Below are 21,602 nucleotides of genomic sequence, written 5' to 3'. Positions count from 1 at the left end.
TCTTCAGAATTTTAGCTTCCTGAGTAGCTAGGATTACAGGCATAAGCTGCTGGCACATGGCTGATGAAAGAATTTTATGTGACAGAGGATGTTGGAAAGAATATCCATTGCCTCCCCATTCTCCCTAATACTGATTATACTATTTAACTACATTCAGGAATCAGGGAACAAGTAGAGGATGAAGAGAAGTAATCTCTTCAGGTTACTCCTCTATCTTCACTCCTATCCTGAATGCAGGACAGGGTCTTTCAAGTCTCTCAGATCCTTTTCTCTTATCAAAGGTGTTCAAGATAGTTCTATTCTTTCTCAACAACATCCACTGGAAAAACAATAAAGGCTTTGGTGTGCAGCAGCAGCAGTAAGAAAATGGGAAGATAGAAAGGGGAGGAGCTTAGGAAATTCCCGCTCTGCTGTTTCATTAGAGACAAAGGTTCCACATTGCTGCCAGAAATGGGATTGCCAGCAATACCAGCTTCCCTGATAAGGTGGCTGCTACTCCAGCAGATTTGAGTTTGAGGTTACAAAGGTCTTCCTGGCAGCAGCTGTACTGGATCTCAGACTCTCCTATTCGGTTGGAAATGAAGTCAAAAGTACAATCCCTCAATGCCCAACAGTGGCGATAGATGCGGGGCCCTGTGGAGAGACACACAAGGGGTAAGAAATCACATGGGGAAAGTTCTGTGCCTCCATGGCCTTTTCATTCTACCTCTTAGAACTTATCCTGTGGAAGGAGAAAGGTCTAGGCAAGAAGAGTCATCCAGGTGATCATGAAAAGATGTGATGACATACCTCTAAATGAAACTTTCCCATAAGACCAAAGTTTCATTAGAGCCAGGAGAGTGTGTGTGTGTGTGTGTGTGTGTGTGTGTGTGTGCGTGCGTGTGTGCACGTGCGTGTGTGTGTGAGAGACAGATCTTCTTTACTCACTTAGTATCCTTTCCAGCTATCTTCCCAGACACCCCTTTCTCGTTTATCACCCATCACCCATCACCCATCATCATCATCATCATCATCATCATCATCATCATCATCATCTTAGATACAGATTGCATAAATGAGAAAAAACATGCAATAGTTTGGCTTTTTGAGCTTAGTATATCTTGTTCAATATGATCTCCAATTTGGCTAATTAATTAATTAATTAATAGGCACTGTCTCTTAGCTTTTTTACTAAAGGCTAACATTCTAGTACTTGAGCTACAGTTTCCTTTCCCATTTTTCAGTAGTTAGTTGCAGATAAAAAAAATCTCAATGGACTTTCATGCCTGGGCTAGACTTTGAACCAGGATCCTCAGATCTCAGCCTCCTGAGTAGCTAGGATTAGAAGTGTGAGCCACTGGTGCCCAGCTCCACATGGTTTTGAAAGACGTGGTTCAAGTCTACCTACATCAACAGTCTGTGACTGCCTTCATGCTTTCCCTAAATGTGGCCCTCATTCACAATACCATCACAGAATGGCTACTTTGTCACTGCCATCAAAGGCTCCTTTCAAGATTCTTAAGTATATTTAGCATAGTTTATACTACGGGAAGGACAGTAAATGATCACTGAGTTAGCAATGAACACCTCCCTTTCTTCTAGACTTCATGTAACACTGTCATACTCATTCTCTCTTCTAACTGACCCTAAGGGATCACAGAGGTTAAGCATTCCCATTCTACATAAAGCGGAGGGAAAATGTGTCTCAAGTGATTTCCCCTTGTGCATCTGAATCAAGTGCTCTGCACTCTGCCTCTTCCAGGCTAACCTGATTCAGAGCTAGAGGAGGATTTAGATGTTCTGTTAATATCAGCTGTAAGGCCAGAATACCCGAAGTCACCCCTTGATATCCACAGAGGACTGTCTTCAGGACCTGTGGACACCCAAATCTAAGGAAGCCTATATCCCTTAGGTCCCTTAAATGCTATGGCATTTGTTTGCAACCTATATACATTCTCCTGTATCAACAGTTGTTAGGCTGAAGCCCACAGATAAGGAGGCCTAATAACTGTCATCAAAGTGGCTGTGCCATCTTACATAACTAGGAGTAATAAGTGACAGTTCCTGTTGTGTCACATCTTCACCAGCAGCTAATGTCAGTGTTCTGGATTTTAGTCATCTTGAAAGGGCTGCTTTATGGTTGTTTACCTTAACTTTTTTTAAAAGCTTAACAATTCAGATATGTAACCACAAAATGTGAGAGCTAGAAAGACGATCTAGACTTAGGTCTAGTACCCAGCATACACATTTCAGGGGTAATGCATGGGTGAGAAGACCTGACTGATGGTAGAACTGATGTCAGAACGTCTCACTGCTACTCTGATCCTCACTCATTCAACAGCTCCATCTCCACGATTGGAAATTATACTCTGCACTGAGTCGTCTCAGAGAGACAGATGAGCAAGAACAACAACAAAAGCCAGGTACCAGTGGCTCACATCTGTAATCCTAGCTACTCAGGAGGCTGAGAGCTGAGGATCGTGGTTTGAAGTGTGCTTGGGCAGAAAAGTCCCCATGAGACTCATCTCCAATGAACTACCAGAAAACTGGAAGTACAGCTGTGGCTTAAAGTGGTAGAGTGCTAGCCTTGAGTAAAAGAACTCAAGGACAGTAGCCAGGCAGGTCCTGACTTTAAGCCCCCAACTCTCTCACACACACAAAAACAAAACAAAACTATCTGTGTCTACCAACTCATACACACAATCAGTGATCAAATATTTGTGGAGAAAATTAGTATGTCCTGCTGAGCAGCATTAATGTACTTTCTTCATTTGCAGTGAGTTAACAAATGGTTCTTGGTGGAGGGAAGGGACTGTCCCCTGCAGAATCAAGAACTTTACATGTAGAGCTTGGAATTTTAGCTGCATTCCAGAAGTTCATAGCAAAATTACCAGATATTCCTGGTTTTTAAACATATTCTAATGGGGCCTTATACATATGAAAGGATTTCTCTGTTCCAGGGAAATGAATCCTCTTTCTTTCAGGTTTTTTCTGAACCTGTGGGTTTCCCCCAAGTCTTGATGAGTTTATCTGACATTTTCACAATTCCTTGATACTGGTACTGGGAAGAATCTGTGGTAGGGAGGATAAGAATGAAAACAACCTTAAGAGGCTTTTCATTTTTATCTCTTAGAAATGTAAGCCAAGGGCTGGGAAGGTGGCTTAGTGGTAGTGTGCTTACCTAGCATGCATGAAGCCCCTGGGTTTGATTCCTCAGTACCACATAAACAGAAAAGGCCAGAAATGGCTCTGGGGCTCAAGTGATAAGAGTACTAGTCTTGAGCAAAAGAAGCTCAATAACAGTACCCAGGCCTTGAGTTCAAGCCTCAGGCCCCTCGACTGGCAAAAAAAGAAAAAAGTAATGACCAAAAATGTAGGCCTGGGAGTTGTTTTTTTTTTTGGGGGGGGGGGGGGGGTCTGGTAGTGGGGCCTGAACTCTGGGCCTGGGCGCTGTCCCTCAGCTCTTCAGCTCAAGGCTAGCGCTCTACCACTTGAGCCACAGCTCCACTTCTGGCTTTTTTCTTTTTTGCTTATGTGGTGCTGAGGAATCGAACCCAGGGCCTCGAGCATGCAAGGCAAGCGCTCTACCACTGAGCCACCTTCCCAGCCCCAGGCCTGGGAGTTTTATCTTTATACACAAGACCACCCTTAAGAAACTGGCTTGTCTTACTGGTATTACACATCTATTCAAACTAGTAAAACTGTTGCTGGTTTTTCCTTCCTCTACTATGTGCTAACCTCTATTTTAATAGCAATTATGGAAATGGAGATTGTATTGTATTTTAGGGAATTTGAAAAATGTAGTGTATACCAGCACACCCCAATGCCCACTTCTGAACATTCTGCTCTCTGAGGCCACCTTAACTGGGCACCTGTGGTTGCCCAGGATTCCCCTTCCCCTTTAGCCTTGTCTTCTGAGCTTGAGGCCCTTCAGGACTTTAGAAGTACTAGATGCCTCATGGAATGAGACCAAGATAAAAGTCATTTGAGATAGCCACACAGGTCACTGTCAGAATTTTTTTTATACATGTCCTTTATCTTTACATCCCTAGCCCTCCAGTTCAGGCCCTGGCACACAGAAGGCGCTAAGAAATTTGGGAGACAGAACAGTGTCACTGTTAAAAACACAAGTTATGCAATCAGATAGCTTTCCATGTTCAAATCCTGAATGAATGACCTGACTAGGATCTATTGTTTAATCAGAGCCTCTAACTTCTTTTTGTTTTTTTGTTTGTTTGTTTGGGGTCATATAGGAATAAAAGACCACTGGGAGGTAGGTGAGAAGGACTACATGGTTTTTTTTTTTTTGGTCCAGTCCTGGGGCCTGAACTCTGGGCCTGGGCGCTGTCCCTCAGCTCTTCAGCTCAAGGCTAGCGCTCTACCACTTGAGCCACAGCGCCACCTTCAGCTTTTTTCTTTTTGCTTATGTGGTGCTGAGGAATCAAACCCAGGGCCTCAGGCATGCAAGACAAACACTCTACCACTGAGGTACCTTCCCAGCCCCAGGACTAGATTTTTTTTTAATGTACAGAAATGGGCTGAAGGGCTGGCTCAAGTGGTGAAGCATCTGCCTTGCTACCACAAGGCTCTGAGACCAAACTTGAGTATCACACACATACACATACCCTAAAAAAATATGGAATGTGTCCAATATGCAGCTGGAACTTACAAATGGTAGCTATTACTTGCATACAAGTTGAACAAGAATTAGAAAGGCCCACATTTCTGAGGTTCTCATCCCTGGTAGCATGTAGGAGGACAGGGGTCAGGGATGCTCTTACCAGATTGTGCAAAGAGACATGCGTCAAGGTTAGATGGACAGGTCATGTTTATGTTGCAGTCTGAAACTGGGCTTGGACAGTTGTAGCAGCGGAGGCTAAAACCTAGAATCAGGAAGAAAGCTTATCAGAATGTGTTAAGCATCAACAAAATGAAAAAAAGAACCTATTGTACCATAAACTGACTTAATCCTAGGTGGGGAGAACAGAGCTCACTACCTCTAGAAGCACGGTCAGCTCTCTTCTTTCCTGGCTGCCTGATGGTCAGTCACCCTTACCATGACATAGTAACCATCCCCACTAGGAAGTTCATAGCCAACCAATTACTTCTGAGGAAAGAAGTGAACACCCATGGCATCCAGCCTGGGCAAAGAGAAACTTGGGGTGGGGGTGGGGGTAGAGGAAACAAAACTAGCCACATGTTCAAGATCTCACAGAATGCCATCTTTGTCTTTGAAATCAGAACACACAAGATTATCTGGCTTTGGGATGATTTATGATCCTTGGATTTTGCAAAGAAAAATGAACTCACACCCAGGAGAAGAAAAAACCCCCACAAAAACAGCAAAAGAAATGCTGAAGAAAAGACTGCAGAAAAGAATGGAGGGGGTTTAGGGCCAAGCAGTGGCTCATGTTGGTGATGGCAGAGACAAGGAATAAAGACTTTACCCATAATGACTGCAATGACTTTATCTACAGTGATTGTGTGAGGTTTTCATTCACATTTCTAAAGGATCTGAGTGTTAATGTTATTATTATTATTTTGGCTTGGTGCCAGTATGGGGACTTGAACTAGGGGCCTTGAACTCTTGCTTGCTTGTTCTTTTCACTCAACGTTGGTGCTTTGCTACGAGCCACACTTCTGCTTCTGGTGCTTTGCTAGCTAATTGTGGAGATAAGAATCTTTTGGATTTATCTTCCCAGGCTGGCTCAATTCTCAGATCTCAGCCTCCTGAGCATCTAGGATTACAAGTGTGAACCACCAAGTGGTTCCAAGTGTAGGTTTTGGAGCCTGAAGTCTGGTAGAAAGAAAGGCCTCAGGTCTGAACATAGGTGCCAGGCTCCTTGTTGTACCTTCATCCTGTCTTTCTAGGTACAAAATTCAAACCAGCAGAAGACCTATTGATTTGGGAAGGTTGTAGATTAGCCCCTTGAAACATCAATATAACTCCCTGCCCACATTGTTTTCAGTTGGCAAGGGAGATGCCTGGAGAGATGAAGTGACCTGGAGAGTGAAGTAGATCCAGCTTTATATAAAGGGATAGAGCCAGGGCCAGCCCCAGCCTGTGGGCAGGGATTCTGTCAGGCAGATCTGCTTGTTCACCCATGGGTCAGCATTAGCCATCCCTGAGCAGGAGGGGAGCACAAGAAAAGGAGCAAGTACCCCTTTTCTCTCCAGTCCCTTCCATGTGCCAGGTCTGTGTACATACTTATGAAGAAAAAGAAAGAATGGGGGAAGTGGAGGTTGTCCTAGGCTACTTGAGGGTCAGTTTTTGAAAAAAAAAGCACTCATTAAGAGTGATTGGAATCAAGGCCCATGTTTAGAACTTCTGTAGAGCAGAAATAATCCATAGCTAACACATTTATTTAGTGTTCCAGTGTACTAACTGAGTACCCAGGTACTAACTAAGCTATTCATAGAATTTTTTTTAACTTGGATTTGAACTTACTTCTATACCAACTGAGCCATGCTCCAGCCCTTTAAGCCTTACTTTTCAAATAGGATTCTGTGGGGTTTTTTGCCTCCATTTATTGAAGTGGGCTCTTGTTAACTTTTTGCCCAGCTGGCCTCAAGTCATGATCTTGTCAATTTCTGCCTCCTGAGTAGCCAGGATTACAAATGTGAATCACTACATACTGGCCTCTTTGTAGAATTGTGTGGTGGGGTCAAGGAACTCAATCCCCATTTTGCAGGAGAAAATGAGAATGTTAACTAGCATGTCCATGGACATATTGCTACTATATGATGGAGGTGAAACTCACACCCAGACTGTTAGTTCTAAAACTCAGGTTTGGTTTAACCAAGATAGCTTTTTAACTGCCTTGAATGGGGAAGAGAAGGAAACAGTACAGATTGTGGGTGTAAACTGAAGTCAAAGACAAGGAATGCGTTCGTGGATGATGATATTCTGGCTCCTAAGTGGGGTGGAGTACCTGAACCACCAGTTCCTGGGTGTCCTTTCTCAGGTTCAAGGAAGAAACTGTAAGTGTTAAATGTCATTTTCTGCCTATGAGATGTTTCTGCCTAGGGCACACTGGCCTGTCATGGAAATCCCCCCAGAGGCCCCTCAGAGTTCTAGGTAGCAGCAAAGGAGGTCTCTTACGTGCACACACAGGTCCATGCTTCACATCTCAATTCTCTGGGACCCAAGTGCCCCTCCCCAGGCCTTTCACAGAGTAGCAGACTTCCAGAAACAAGAAGTGATGAGTTTTGCAATTACAGGAATATGCAGTGGAGAATGGAGAAAACACAGGCGGACAACACTACAGCCTACTCTGACTAGAATGCACAGAAGGTAGGCAAGGAGTCATGATTTAGTATTATTTTTTCTTTTCAAAAAGACAAAGAGGCCAGGTGCCAATGGCTCATGCCTATAATCCTAGCTACTTGGGGGCTGAGATCTGAGAGCTAAGAATGGTAACTGGAAGTCAATTTAGGCATACAAATCCAGGAGACTCTTATCTCTAATTAAACATCAAAAAGATGGAGATGTGATTCAAACGGTAGAGCACTAGTGGTGATTAAAAAAAAAAAAGTCAGAGAGAGAGAGAGAGAGAAAGAATGGGGGGAGGGAGGAGAGTTCAAGTGTGCTCTTGTGGGGCTTGAACTCTGGGCCTGAGCACTGTTCCTGAGCTCTTCAGCTCAAGGCTAGCATTCCACCACTTGAGCCACAGTGCTATTTCCTGTTTTTGCTGTTTATGTGGTGCTGAGGAATTGAACTCAGGGCCTCATGCATGCAAGGCAAGCACTCTACCACTGAGCCACCTTCCCAATCCTGCTCATTGTATTTCTAATTCTTTCCTGCTTGCTTCTCTACCATCCCCCATTCAAACAAATAAAATTAAATAAGTCAGTAGCAACCAGGATGCTGTAACCACATCACAAAAGCAGAATAAATCTGGAAGCAAAGCAAGTGACCAAGACTTAGACAACTTCCTGTAGAAACCTGAGGAACGGTGCCCAGAAAAATGTGGGCATGGGAGGGGTGGCCCACGGGAAGGGTGGCCTGAAGCAGAGATGAAACACAGGAAGACTGGCGCCAAGCTGGGCTCACATTTTGGCATTCCATTTCTGGACACTCTTTTAGAAGTTATTTAATTTTTTTGTGACCTTAGTCTTGTGATCTGTACTGATTCCATTAGATTGGCACAGTGATTCATAAGCAAGCGCACGTAAAATGTTTACTTTCAGTGTTATAAGCCTTAGTGTCTTTAGCTGCTACTGCCTCTTCTATGAGCATCACCGCACAGGAGAAGCTACTGGGCAGAAGGACAGAGCTCAGAAGACTGAGTGCAGCGCACCTGTCTAAGGGTAGTATCCACTGGATTCCCCAAGCTATAATGGGTATGATTGGGCCATACCCAAGCTCCTGCCCTGTGCATAGAGCAGCCCTGTAATTCAAGATGACCTCAAGGTGTCCCACTGAGGACACAGAAATGTTACACAACCCTGGGCCTAGAACACACTGGAAGCAAAAGAACCAAAGCAAGGACTAAAAAAGGGACTGGGGCAGAAACTGAAGCCAGTGGCAACAGCTTAGTCTCCCAGGTCCCTAAAAGAAAGGAAGCGAATGGCCAAGGCAACTTAGGTAATCACACCCCTGTCTAGACACTCTGGACCACATACCTGAGTGTGAAAGGACTGCCAGGATGAGCAGGAAGCTGAGCAGGCCAAATCCTCCTGTACTTCTCATTGTGTCTGGCCACAAAGCCTGGAAGGAAGGGACAAGAAGAGCTGTCATGGAACAATAATGTGCTTGCTAGTTATGTACAAAATTGAGAGCAGGAGATCAAGAGGGCCTTTGGGAAACTTGGACAGGGGGCTAACACACACAAAACAAACAGGAAATTTCCAGAAGAGAGTACACTCAGTATGTCTGTGCTAGTCTCTTCCTCCTGCCTGAAGGCCTACTTACTGAAGAAACACACATCTTTGTAAGGTAGACAAATGAAGCTCACTAGATTTAGCCAGCTTCAGCCAGGGTAGCCACGTACCATTGAATAAACCCAGTTCCTACTTTCTTCCCCATGTGGGCTGTGTAGCCCAATGCAGATGAGCTTTGGCACCATTCCCAGCACAACATAGGCAGTCGATAAAATATATTCCACCCCACCAAAATCTTCAGTACTTTAATTTTTTTTCTTTTGGGTCCGGTCGTGGGGCCTGAACTCTGGGTCTGGGCGCTGTCCCTCAGCTCTTCAGCTCAAGGCTAGCACTCTACCACTTGAGCCACAGCGCCACTTCCGGCTTTTTTTTTCTGCTTATGTGGGGCTGAGGAATCGAACCCAGGGCCTCAGGCATGCAAGGCAAGTGCTCTACCACTGAGCCACCTTCCCAGCCCACAATCTTCAGTATTTTAAACTGCTGGTTGTATTTCTAATTCTTTCCTGCTTCCTGCTCTACCCATGCCCTATCCAAAAAATAAAATAAACCAGTAGCAGAGAAAATTAAGAGGAAATTTTCAATTAAAATTAATCAATTAAAATTAATTCAAGAGCACCTCCTGCTCTTCTGTTCTCTCTTCTGGGGCTCCCGCCCCAGGCCAGGCCACTAAGTGAAGGGGACCACAGGGGACCTCAGGAAAGCACCAACACAGGCACTCATAACAAGTGCCACAGGGACATGCCTTACTCACTTTAGGGAAGGAAAGGGAGATTTGTGGGTAATTTCAATGATTAGTCTCATTATACAAATGACTAATGTGGGCTGGGAAGGTGGCTCAGTGGTAGAGTGCTTGCCTTGCATGCATGAGGCCCTGGGTTCGATTCCTTAGCACCACGTAAGCAAAAAGAAAAAAGCCGGAAGTAGCACTGTGGCTCAAGTGGTAGAGCGCTAGCCTTGAGCTGAAGAGCTGAGGGACAGCGCCCAGGCCCAGAGTTCAGGCCCCACGACCAGACCCTCCCCCCCCCCCCAAAAAAAAGACTAATGTGCAGTAATAGGTAGCAGGCAAGAAGAAAGCTATAGGCCGAAACCCTCCTTTCAGCCAATAGCATGGGAGGTTTTGGTTCAAACCTATAAAGTCTCCCATCCCCGCCCTCCACTCCTGTGCCTATCTTGAAATATGGAAGTGAGAGCTTTGGGGAGCCCACAGGCCAGCACTCAGGACTGACAGACAGTACTGGGGCTGGAGATCAAGTGAGCTAAGTGTCCTCCTCTAGGCTGGGCGTCCAGAGTTCCCTGAGACTACAGGGCCATCTCCCAAATCCGAGAAGTCAAGAGAAATATTGAGGCCTGGGAGAAGTGTGGCCATCCCTTATAAGCAGAGCACATCCAGTTTTCTCCTAGCTTCCTGCTTGATCTCCATGCTAGGATTCTGGGTAGAGAAGATGATCTGTAAAGCCGGGCGCTGGTGGCTCACGCCTGTAATCCTAACTACTCAGGAGGCTGAGATCTGAGGATCGCGGTTCAAAGCCAGCCCGGGCAGGAAAGACCGTGAGACTCCTATCTCCAATAAACCACCAGAAAACCGGAAGTGGCGCTATAGCTCAAGTGGTAGAGCGCTCGCCTTGAGTTGAAGAGCTGAGGGACAGCGCCCAGGCCCAGAGTTCAAGCCCCACGACTGACAAAAAAAAAAAAAAAAGAAAAGAGAAGATGATCTGTAGACTCAGGTTAGGGCTCAAGACCACGATGAAAAGGAGCAAGAACAGGAGGGTGATGACCTGCAGTCTCCCCAAATAACCAGATAGGGTGCTCAGAAACTTTCTGAAAGTTAACAAAAACTTCTGTGCTGGACATAGTAGTTCATGTTTGTAATTCCAGACACTTGGAAGAAAGAGATAGAGACAATCACAGTTTGAGATCAGCCTGGAAAAAAGTTAGTAAGAACTTATTGTAACAACAACAAGAAAAAAAGCTGGATGTGCTGGCTAATGCGTTTTCCCAAATACACAGAAGAATAAATAGGAGGTTTGCCATCCATCTGGCTCAGGGGAGAAAGACATGAAACATGAGACTCTACATGAAAAATAACTGAAGCCAAAAAGGCTGTGGGTATGGCTCAGGGGTAGCTCCTGAATAACAAATATGTGACCCCGAATTCAAGCTCCAATACTGCCCCCTCCAACACAAAACTATTCTGTCTGGCATTGCCATCAAAGTAGAAGGAAATCAGCTTCCTGACTCTTGCTGGGCATTCAAAAGGAGACTTCCCATAGGATAGTCCTGGATGTAAACAACACTGTGATAACACAGTATCTCTTACCCAGAAGGAATCTGTGATGAAGTGTTGAAGTGAACGAGAAAGAACTGGCAAAACAAATCTATGAGCTACACAGACTGCCATGCAAGGAAGGGCACCGGCATCCGAGTCTAGTGTGAAGGCCTCTGAACAAGGTCTTGAATCTTTGTGGCTCTGCTGTTTCTTTGCTAGGTGTTCCTTTGTGTTGGTATCACTGAGAAATTCTAATGCGCAAAGAAGAAACTGGGGTGGGGATGAGGGGAAGCCAGTGGGTAGCAGGAGAGAAAGTAAAATAAATCTAAGGAAGTACTCAGCTTTCTGGGTGGGAGAAGAAGCATCAAGTCTTAGCTTCAGCTAAGATTGCCTGGCAGTCGTGGAAGCTGATTCTCCATGGTAAGACTGAGATCTGAGGATGGTGATTCTGAGACAGCCTGGGCAGACAAATAGGAGATACATCTCTTACCAATCAGCAAAAAGCTGCAAGTGGAGGAATAGTTTAAATGGTACTAGCAACTGTGAGTAGATAAAGCCCAGCAAGAGTGTGAGGCCCTGAATTCAAGTCCTAGTCCCAGAAAAGAAAACAAAAAACCAACTGGGCGCTGGTGGCTCACACTTGTAATCCTAGCTACTTAGGAGGCTGAGATCTGAGGATGGTGGTTCAAAGCCAGCCTGGGCAGGAAAGTCAGTGAGACTCATCTCCAAAGAACCAACAGAAAACTGAAGTGGAGCTGTGGCTCAAAGTGGCAGAATGCTAGCCTTGAGTGAAAAGAGCTCAAGGACAGTACCCAGCCAGATTTCAAGATCCACAACTGGCCAAAAAATAAAATAAAAATACTACAGAAAGTCTAAGATAGCAGAGGAAGTTAGTAACCAGTAATGACAATGCCAAGTTTTGGATCAAAAGACTTTGTTCACCACAACTAACATGAGTTTCTCATATGGTTGATCGGTTTTTTGTTGTTGGTGTTGGTGTTTTGCAGTCATGGGGCTTGAACCCTGGGGCCTGGGCACTGTCCCTGAGCTCTTCAGCTCAAGGCTACCACTAGAGCCACAGCTCCACTTCCAGTTTTCTAGTGGTTAATTGGAGATAAGAAGTCTCTTGGACTTTCCTGCTTGGGCTAGTTTTGAACCACAATCCTCAAATCTCAGCCTCCTGAGGATTAATTACAGTCATGAGCCACTGGCGCCCAGCTTGGTTGATCAATTTTAAGAAATGAGAGGCAAGTGAGAGCGACTGATACAAGCTCCAGGCTTTATTGAGGGGTAGACCTGCTGGGCTGCTCCAAGCAGGAATGTAGACAGCAGCCAGGGAAAGATGTAGGCTGAAGTTAAACAGAATTTTAGGGGGCAGTCACATGGGTTACATTACATAGACAATGGGAATTCATAGGTAGGGTCTGTTCTGAGAAGAGAAGATGTTACATGGACTACAGGAATTGGTGGGGGGGAGGGGGATCACATTCCAAGACGAAGTATAGTGAGACTGTTGCAACTGGGCCTGGAATTTGTAGTCACACTGGGAAAACAATATAGAAACTTAACAGATTTTTGTACAGCAGGGCCTTAATTGACAAGCTGACTCAGACCTTAGATAAGGTATTTTGTAAATGCCCTCAAGAACTGTTAGCGAAATGAGCTCCCTTCCCATAGCTTACTACACTTCTTCCCCTCTCTACAGCTTAGCACGCTCCCTTCCTAGGCAACTCTAGGCCCATTTAGTAAAGGCAGTAAATAATCAGTCTCCAACCCCCTTTACCTTGGAATGGCACTTCTTTGGGGCAGCCACCAACATATAAAGCAACAAGAGCCCCTTGGAGTGACCTTCAGCAGCTGCAAGACCCCTGGATCCCTTTATCTACTATTTAAACAGCAGCCATAAATCCTAGTCTGCTGTGATGAAGCCCCTGGCCCTCACGTCCACACCAGGGTCTCCACCTCCTAGCCCCTTCTAGCCCCTCCTAAACCTCCTAGGTTGTATAGGTCACCTCAGACAATAGCTGGCGCTCCTTCTCATTTCTCCCTTGTGAGAAGGGCTCTTGTCGGCCCCCTTCCCAGCAATAAACCTTTCTTTGTTCTCTGTACTTGGATGTCTGCGTGGTTTTCTGGCAAAGTCCAAATAATCTAACAAGAATGAACAGCTATTAACCCTCCACTGTAAGGGTCTCTTAGAATAAAAAAAGCCCCTTGAAAGGGAACAAGTGGGAAAGAGGGAACAGCTGATGTTATGCAAAACAAAAGAAATGTACATATCACCCAATGTGGAAGAAATAACTGTATTGCAAAGCTCATAGAACTCATGTTATAGACCATGATAGACAATTTGCTCCATGAAAGTTAGAATGTGTTTGTGACTTTAACTAAGCATCACTATCCCACAATACTGTGAAATTTGGAAAATTATGTAATCACTTAATCACAATAAAGAATTTGAAAAAAAAAAAAAGTCCCTAGATCAAGCAAGGAAACTGAGTCAGGAAGTTAACCTCTTACTAGGAACTGAGTAATGCAATAACCTCTTACTGGAACTGAGGAATGCAATTGTAAAAGTCCCTTTTCGAAATGTTGATGTTATCATATTACTCGAACTTTGCAGCTTGCACCTGCTCACGGTTTTTGCCTTCGTAAGCGTAGCTTGTGTCCATGCTCGGGGTCACAGTGTTAGCTCCTGAGTCTACACTGCGTCCCTAGCTGGTCAGCTTCTGCAACACCTCAATAAAAAGCTGCATTGGTGGACTCATTCTCAGACCCCTCAACACAGCAAGATTTATGACTTTTTCTTCCTGATCCATTATGTTTTGCTATCCTTCCCTTAAAAAGTCTATCACAGGGCTGGGAAGGTGGCTCAGTGGTAGAGTGCTTGCCTTGCATGCATGAGGCCCTGGGTTCAATTCCTCAGCACCACATAAGCAAAAAAGAAAAAAGCTGGAAGTGGTGCTGTGGCTCAGGTGGTAGAGCACTAGCCTTGAGCTGAAGAGCTGAGGGACAGCGCCCAGGCCCAGAGTTCAGGCCCCACGCCCGGACCCCAAAAAAAAAAAAAAAAAGTCTATCACAAACCCGCGATTACTTTTCTAATCAAAATATCAGGAAAATCTGCACATTATAAATGTTTCCTTTGCAACAGTCCTGTATCATTTATCTTTTGGTTAAGTCTGTTTCAGAATTTGAAAAAAAAATTTTTTAAAAACCACCCTTGTCTAAAAACACCTTCCATGTTTTGAAAAAAATGACAAGATGGTATGTGAAATTGGAGCCACCTTTTGTACAACTACTTAATAATAACAACTTTTTTTCTGAAGATGGAAGATGTTCCACAAATGCTGACAATTCTCCACTGAAATCAGACACACCTAGAGAGTGCCAGCAACTCCTTTATCTAAACATACTAGGCCTTGTTGGTGACAACGTACATAATATTGCTGTGGTTCTCACAGATGTTAAGTTCTCACAAAGAATGTACTACTTACTAGTAATCCTCAGGATAAACAGCATCAAGTCTTTCTCCTTTGAGGATGAGCAGACTGAATAATAGGAAACAGCCCTAAGTCATTGTGCATAAGACCCATAGACTAACACCAATTAGCTTACCCGAACATACCATGGGGATGACTGAGCATATGAAGTTAGCCTTAGTCTTAGGGCAGATTCCGTTCTGGGTGACTCATTAGCTTGACTCTAAATTCCTTATTAGGAAAAAGCACTTATTCATCACAGGAGTAAAAAAATTAGCCAAGGCTATACAAGTATTACTTAAGAGCAAAAGTTAGTGACAGACAGTTCAACGACAGGAAGATAAGTTGTTGATTGTACAGTTCCATGCTAAAGAGCTAAGCAGCCATGAAGAGAAATAGGTAAGAAGGCTGTTTGCCAGCTACCAAGATAAAAGCCACTGTAAAAACAGCTATAATTCTCAGAGAGACCAACAGTTTATGTTTTCTCCTATGTGTAGAAGCTAAATCTAAAATACACCAGGACATGATAAACTGTACAAGACTCAAGCATTCATACATAGTGAGACTAGAGGAGGATGCTCAGGGGAGGAACACAAAGGCACAACCGCTATGTGGCTCTGATCATATAAAGTAATATTTATCAAATGAGCTTCAAAAAATAACCCTAGTTATTATAATCTCACACAATTATCAGCTCACACTGATAATCCTAGCTACCTAGGAGGCTGAGATCTGAGCATCCATGATTTGAAGCAAACCAGCAAAAAGCTGTGTTGGAGCCAGGCACCAGGCTCATGCTTATGTAATCCTAGCTACTCAGGAGGCTGAGATCTGAGGATCACAGTTCAAAGCCAGCCCGGGCAGGAAAAGTCCGTGAGACTCTTATCTCCAGACTCTTATCTCCAATTAACCACCAGAAAACCAGAAGTGGCGCTGTGGCAGTAGAGTGCTAGCCTTGAGCTGAAGAGTTGAGGGACAGCACTCAGGCTCAGAATTCAAGCCCCACAATTGACAAAAAAAAAAAAAAAAAGCTGTGTTGGGAAGTGGTAGAACGCCAGCCTTGAGCAAAAATGCCAAGTGAGAGTGTGAGGTACTGAGTTCGAGCCCCAGTAGTGCACATATGCACACGCACACACACACATAGAGATATATGTCCTGGGCTCAGACATGGAAATGTTTTTAATTAAGATACCACATTTCTGATTGTTTTTCTCTTACATAAGGACAGAAAAAGAATAGCTGTGGAAGCGAGGATACATGGTGAAGGAACCAGAGCTATCTGAAAAAGTGTACCTGAGACATTTAATGTTTTCAAATAGTAGGAAGGTTATATACAGAGGGAGGAGAGTTTGTTTTGTTTTTTTAATTCCTATGCAATTTCCAGAGACAGAAGAGGATCTGTGGAGCATCCTAGACTTCCTAGTCAATGCTACTAGCCATCTCCTAACTGCTCCATTACAGGCCATTTGGTGACAGCACATCTGGAAAGCTATTTCCTTGTCAAGATGACAATGCTCCCTAACAGGTGGAAATGCCCAGACAGCGGAAATGCTACAAAAAAGATTCCTGCAGATGACAAAAGAAAACTCCAAGATCACTCTCAATCACGAACCAACCTGACAAGCTTTTTATTTTTTGGAGAGCCAGTGTGATCTTACTGAGATAAATTAACAACAGCAAAAGCAAGATTTTACGAGTCAACTTTCTGAATTTTATAAACTCAGTAAACACTTTGATTTATCTACAGACAATATAATACAGCTCACAAAACAGACCTTGTGGGAACATTTTTGACAATTTTCCCTTTCCTCAAGATGTGATTAAAAAAAATGTTGACTTCCCACTTTTCCCTTCTGTGAACTGGTCCCTTGTGGTTAGGAATATTAGAACTGTCTCTCAGCCAAGTGCTTTTTCCCCAGATGGTTTTGCTTCAAAGAAGTAAAGTAACTGTCTTCTTCACCCTTCCACTCTAGCTACTAACAACTTCTTTCCCACAGCGTCAAATGTGACAACTCCACCCTACCCCGCCCTGCCTAGCCTGCCAAGCCCTATCAAGCCATGCCCCACCCTGCCCTGCCCTGCCCTGCCCTGCCCAGCTTTTCTAAATGGGCCATCTAAATACTTCCATGAAATTTGTCTTCGGAGGTAAAGAAGAGTCCTTGGGGTCAGGCTAGCTTCCCCTTACATTCACCTCTCCAATCCTTCACCCCCAAATTACTGACTCTTTACTCCAAAGGTAGGTTCTGAAAGGAAAAAAAAAAAAAAAGGAAGAGGCCAACTGTGGGAGAGAGGGGTAAAAAAAACAACTATCTTTCTGAATGTCCATACCACCACCACGCCACCAACAGAACTGGGAAAGAATCTGAAGCAATTTCCCAAACCAGCACTGTTTCTTACTATGAGATTCAGTCAGGTTGTTAGAGTCTTTTATTTTGCATGTCTGTTTTTGTGCTGGTACTGGGGCTTGATCTCAGAGCCTGGGTGCTGTTCCTGAGTGTTTTCACTGAAGGCTAAATACTACTACTTGATCCACAGTTCCACTTTCCACATTTTGGTGAATTGGCAATAATAATGTCATGGACTTCCCTGCCATGGCTGGCTGGATACCTCAATCCTCAGATCTCAGCTTCCTGAGTTGCTTGGATTACAGGCTTTGAGATACTGGCACTTGGTCCTGACTGAGTCGTTAAAGCATCTTTCTAATTTAAAAATTCCTATTTAAGTCAAGCACCAAAGCTGGATAGCTGTTTCTAAAAGACAGTACCATCCACCTAAGTAAGATGCAAGGGGAAGCTAAAAAGCTAATATTGATTTTTTTTTTTAATCAAGTTGCTGAAAACATCTTAGGTAGCAAGTATTTTGGATATTTGGGGAGAAATTGGAGTGTGAGCCTATAATCCATTGTCCTAAATAGGAAAACAAAAATATGGTTCTGTCTATCCATAACTCAATCCTCCCAAACATCAATTAAAATAGATGAATATAATCATATATAATGTTATAGTGTATATTACATAGAATGTATATATTATTGTGCTATATATAATATGTTGTAACATTTTACACATATTCTATGTAAATATAATTAATGTTCCACACACATATATAGAATGCATAAATAACTCAGGAAAACTTGATCAGAAAGCACTTAGCACATGAAATATTATTTAATAGTGGCGTTCTTGAGGAACTTCCTGGTGGGTATATTCAGCCTTGACCCCTACACCTCCCTACCATCCCAAAAGTAGTAATTTATGAGCCCACTGGAAGCAGGTACGCAGCAGGCACCAGGCTATGTAAAGGAGAAGCTGAACAATGCCTCTCAATTTCACTGGGCATCTGAGTCATCTGAAAGGCCCGAGATTCACTGGGTTACACTGGCACTGTACTTTTATTTTTTGAGACAACGTCTGGCTTTGCATCATAGGCTAGCCTGGGGAACTCATTATGTAACCCAGGCTGGCTTTGAACTCGTGATCCTCTTACCTTTGCCTCCTAAGGGTTGGGATTACATGTCAACAAGACTACTTTAGACGGGTGGAGGGGTGAAAGCATCTTTCCCAGCAGGTCTGTAAAAGAGCTGTTAGTGCTAATGAAATAATTAGGAGTATCTTCTATTTTTCAGAGTTCCGATGATTACACCACTGCAACATGTCACCAAAGGCAAGCCATTAGGCAAGTCCTTGTTTCTGTGCTAACATCTATGTAGTGAGGGTCAGATTCTATGCTAGGTGCTCCTGACATAGGAAAGAAGTTAAGCCTTAAAACAATACTATAAAGTCAATGTCTCTGTTTTCCATTAGCAGAAGAAACAGGTTGGAGAATCAGTTTACAAAGCAACTAACTGCCTTGGGCAGAACAATGCCTCTGTCTCCCACAAAGAGGGTCATACTTTATTTCAGGATCCTGTTGATACAAGCAGCCTTTCATGACAAGTGAAACAGTCTAAAATTACAGAGATTATTCTGGATTATCCATTTGGCCTTCCATATTACACTGGGTCCTTAAAAGGAAGACGGGAGAGGCAGGGACCTGAAAGGTGAGACAAACCCATATCACTATTTTTGAAGACGGGAGATTGAGCCAAGAAATAAATACAAGTGGCTTCTAGAACCTAAGAATGGTCCTTAACTGATATCTCACAAGGAAACTAGAGCGTTGTAGTGAATATTATGAAATATTGATATAGTGTGTCATTAAATATTAATATGGTAGGCTATTGAATAGAAATATAGTGAATGTATGTGTGCTATGAAATAATATTAAATGTTAAGCTGCAAAATTAGGAGTTAGAAGTATGGAATGGGTAGATAAAGACACACCCAGGAAGCTGGGTGCCGGTGGCTCACACTTGTAATCCTAGCTACTCAGGAGGCTGATATCTGAGGATTGCAGTTCAAAGGCAGCCCGGGCAGGAAAGTCCATGAAAATCTTTTTTTTTTTTTTTTTTGGGTCCAGTCGTGAGGCCTGAACTCTGGGCCTGGGCGCTGTCCCTCAGCTCTTCAGCTCGAGGCTAGCGCTCTACCACTTGAGCTACAGCACCACTTCCGGCTTTTTTTCTTTTTGCTGGTGCTGAGGAATCAAACCCAGGACCTCATGCATGCAAGGCAAGCACTCTACCACTGAGCCACCTTCCCAGCCCCCCATGAAAATCTTATCTCCAATAAACCACTAGAAAACCGAAAGTGACACTGTAGCTCAAGTGTAGAGCACTAGCCTTGAGCTGAAGAGCTGAGGGACAGTGCCCAGGCCGAGTTCAGGCCCCATGACCGACCAAAAAAAAAAAAAAAAGACACACCCAGGGAGCCTGCAGAGTAATCACCAAAGCCCTCATCGATCACCACTCAGCCAGAGGCAAGCCAACTCAGACCTTATCGATCACCAGACTGGATTCGAAACGAAGCCCTCACCAAGGCAACCCTGGTAATCAGACATAGCCAGAAATGAAGGGCCAGCCTAAAACAGCAGAGACCTGGTGAGGCGGCCTCCCAGAAGGAGACTACTCCACATCAGAACGACCCTCCGCTGCAGCCTGCCCTGGCAAGGCGGCTGCATCTCCCTCCATCGACTCCTCTCTATCTCTGGACCTCCGGACCAAGTGACAGCCACGTGAGCTTAGTCGAATCAAACATTAAGTTGGTTATTCCTATGGATGGTATTTGAAGTGCTTAAATTAAGTGAGCCTAGTAAGTCTAAGGATGTGACTATAAATGTGTGAGCTCGGTATGGGCGTGGTCCTTCAGTCACAAGGACTGTGTGCTGCCAGTGCCTGAATGAGCCTGGACTCAGAGCTTCAAAGAGAATTTTTCCAGTAGTGTTTCCATGGGATTCAAACATACCTGTGAATATAAAGTTACTGTTTGAAGCCAACGAACTTCAAGGTTAGACATATCCTTAAAAACAAAACCTTAATATCTTCATTTTATGGGAGATCAATGGAGGCACGAGAGGATGAAATTACCTGTCCAAAGGCAACAGGATGGTGGAAAAGCCACCCGGGATGTTTGGTGACATATAAATAACTTAACATAATCCAGTGTAAGCAGTGTGTGAGGGCCTGGTGTCCTAAACCCCTTTGCACCTGCTGTAGCAAGTATGCAACACAATTTAGAGCAACAGCTGCATCAGCAAGTAGAAAACCCCACCATCACAATGAAGAGCCCCTCCCAGCCACCTAAGGCCTTGGGGTCAGTGACAACCAACCCAGAACTCTCAAGAGCACACAGATCTGCCAGTTTTCCCTGCCAAAGCCTCTCTGAAACTTGTTCTAGGGATCCGAGTCCCTGGCTGTCTGAAGAAACCCTGTCCTCTAGACACTTCCACCCTAAAATCCCTCTGACCAAAGCTTTTTCTCTTTTTTCTGTATTTAAAAGTTTCTCTTTTCCAGACCACTGGGTAAAATGGGATGTTTTCCCTTGGAGCAACGTTTGCCAAAACTTCTATCCCTGGATATGTTTGGTTTTTCATATGGGATCTCATTCTTAGGCTGCCAGGCCTAAATGAGAAATGATCATCCCATTGTCTCCACATTTGTCAGTAACCTCCCGCCCTCCTTCCCCACCTCCCCCACCCCGACTCACTACCCCCGCGGCTGAGGTTTGTGTGTCTTCTCAGATCTTCTGAGCTGGAACAAACGTGGTCCCCAGTGCACATCCGGAACGCCTGAATAATTAACGGTTCTCCTCATTACCAGGTTCTCTTTACTGGAACCATGTCATCTCGCCCTGACAGCTGCTGCTGTATGAAGCAAGGCCCCTTATTTTGCTCATGAGAAAATGAGATTAAACGTTGTTACCGCTATTTAACAGTGGCGCGCCTGAACATCATGAGACAATAAAAGGCATATGTAAAAACGACATATTTAAAACGTATTTAAAAGCTGACCTTCAGACTCTAAGGAGACTAAGGCCCAAGCTGACCCAAAGAAATAAAGCTGCTCCTAATTTAGGCCCAGATCTATGCGATGATCACATGGCTCTTAACCCTTGGGGTTCTGGCGCGACGTCTTCGCCTACACCCGAGGCGTTCCCCTGGAGATCCCGGTGCGGGCAGGAGCGCGGGGCGCGAGGAGCAGGTGCCCCAGCATGGAGAACGGAAAGGCCGCAGCACACAAGCGAACGGAGCGCGCTGGCTCCGGGCCCCCGCGCAGCTGCCAGCCTGCGGCCCCGCTAGGTCCCACCCGGCCGCCCTGCTAGGCCTGTCAGGCCCGCGATGACAATAGGTTGGGGCGCCCCGGCTAGGGAAGCCTGGGGTACCCTGGAACCCCCGCGCGCGCGTCCGAAGCCGCCTCCCGCACTCGGCTCTTACCTGCGCCTACCACCGTCCGGGCCGCTGGCACTGCGTCACGGCTGCGCTGAGTCCCGCGGACTGGTTCCGCTCCCGAGGCCGCCGAGGCTCCGCCCACCGGAGGAGGGGCTCCGGCCCGGCCCGGCCCCGCCGCGCCCGAGGTCTCCCAGGGACTCGGTCCAGACCCGGTTCGGGTTCCCTCCGACTGCGCG

At 44.9% G+C, this 21,602-nt stretch overlaps 1 protein-coding gene across 1 annotated transcript; it reads right to left on the bottom strand.

Annotated features, from left to right (window-relative positions):
• Positions 1–278: 278 nt before the first annotated feature.
• Cd59 (CD59 molecule (CD59 blood group)) lies at positions 279–21,497 on the bottom strand. The gene is made up of 4 exons (XM_042691648.1): positions 21,412–21,497; positions 8,605–8,689; positions 4,761–4,862; positions 279–633 (listed from the first exon to the last, which is right to left on the bottom strand). The coding sequence occupies exons 2-4, from the start codon at positions 8,669–8,671 to the stop codon at positions 419–421; spliced, it is 384 nt and encodes a 127-aa protein (XP_042547582.1). The 5' UTR covers positions 8,672–8,689; positions 21,412–21,497; the 3' UTR covers positions 279–418.
• Between the last annotated feature and the right edge of the window lie 105 nt (positions 21,498–21,602).

Source organism: Dipodomys spectabilis, unplaced genomic scaffold (genome assembly GCF_019054845.1).
Source record: "Dipodomys spectabilis isolate Male_0828 unplaced genomic scaffold, ASM1905484v1 ptg000145l, whole genome shotgun sequence".
Lineage (NCBI taxonomy): Eukaryota > Metazoa > Chordata > Mammalia > Rodentia > Heteromyidae > Dipodomys > Dipodomys spectabilis.
Note: the sequence above shows the minus strand (reverse complement) of the source record. Positions and strands in the feature narration are given on the sequence as shown.

Bases quoted from the DNA above. Each gene is read 5' to 3' on its own strand.
- Cd59 (XM_042691648.1), bottom strand. From the start codon at position 8,671: ATGAGAAGTACAGGAGGATTTGGCCTGCTCAGCTTCCTGCTCATCCTG. The intron at 4,863-8,604 runs GTATGTGGTCCA...TCCTGATTCTAG, and splicing joins GGCAGTCCTTTCACACTCAG to GTTTTAGCCTCCGCTGCTAC. The intron at 634-4,760 runs GTAAGAGCATCC...GTCTCTCCACAG, and splicing joins ATGTCTCTTTGCACAATCTG to GGCCCCGCATCTATCGCCAC.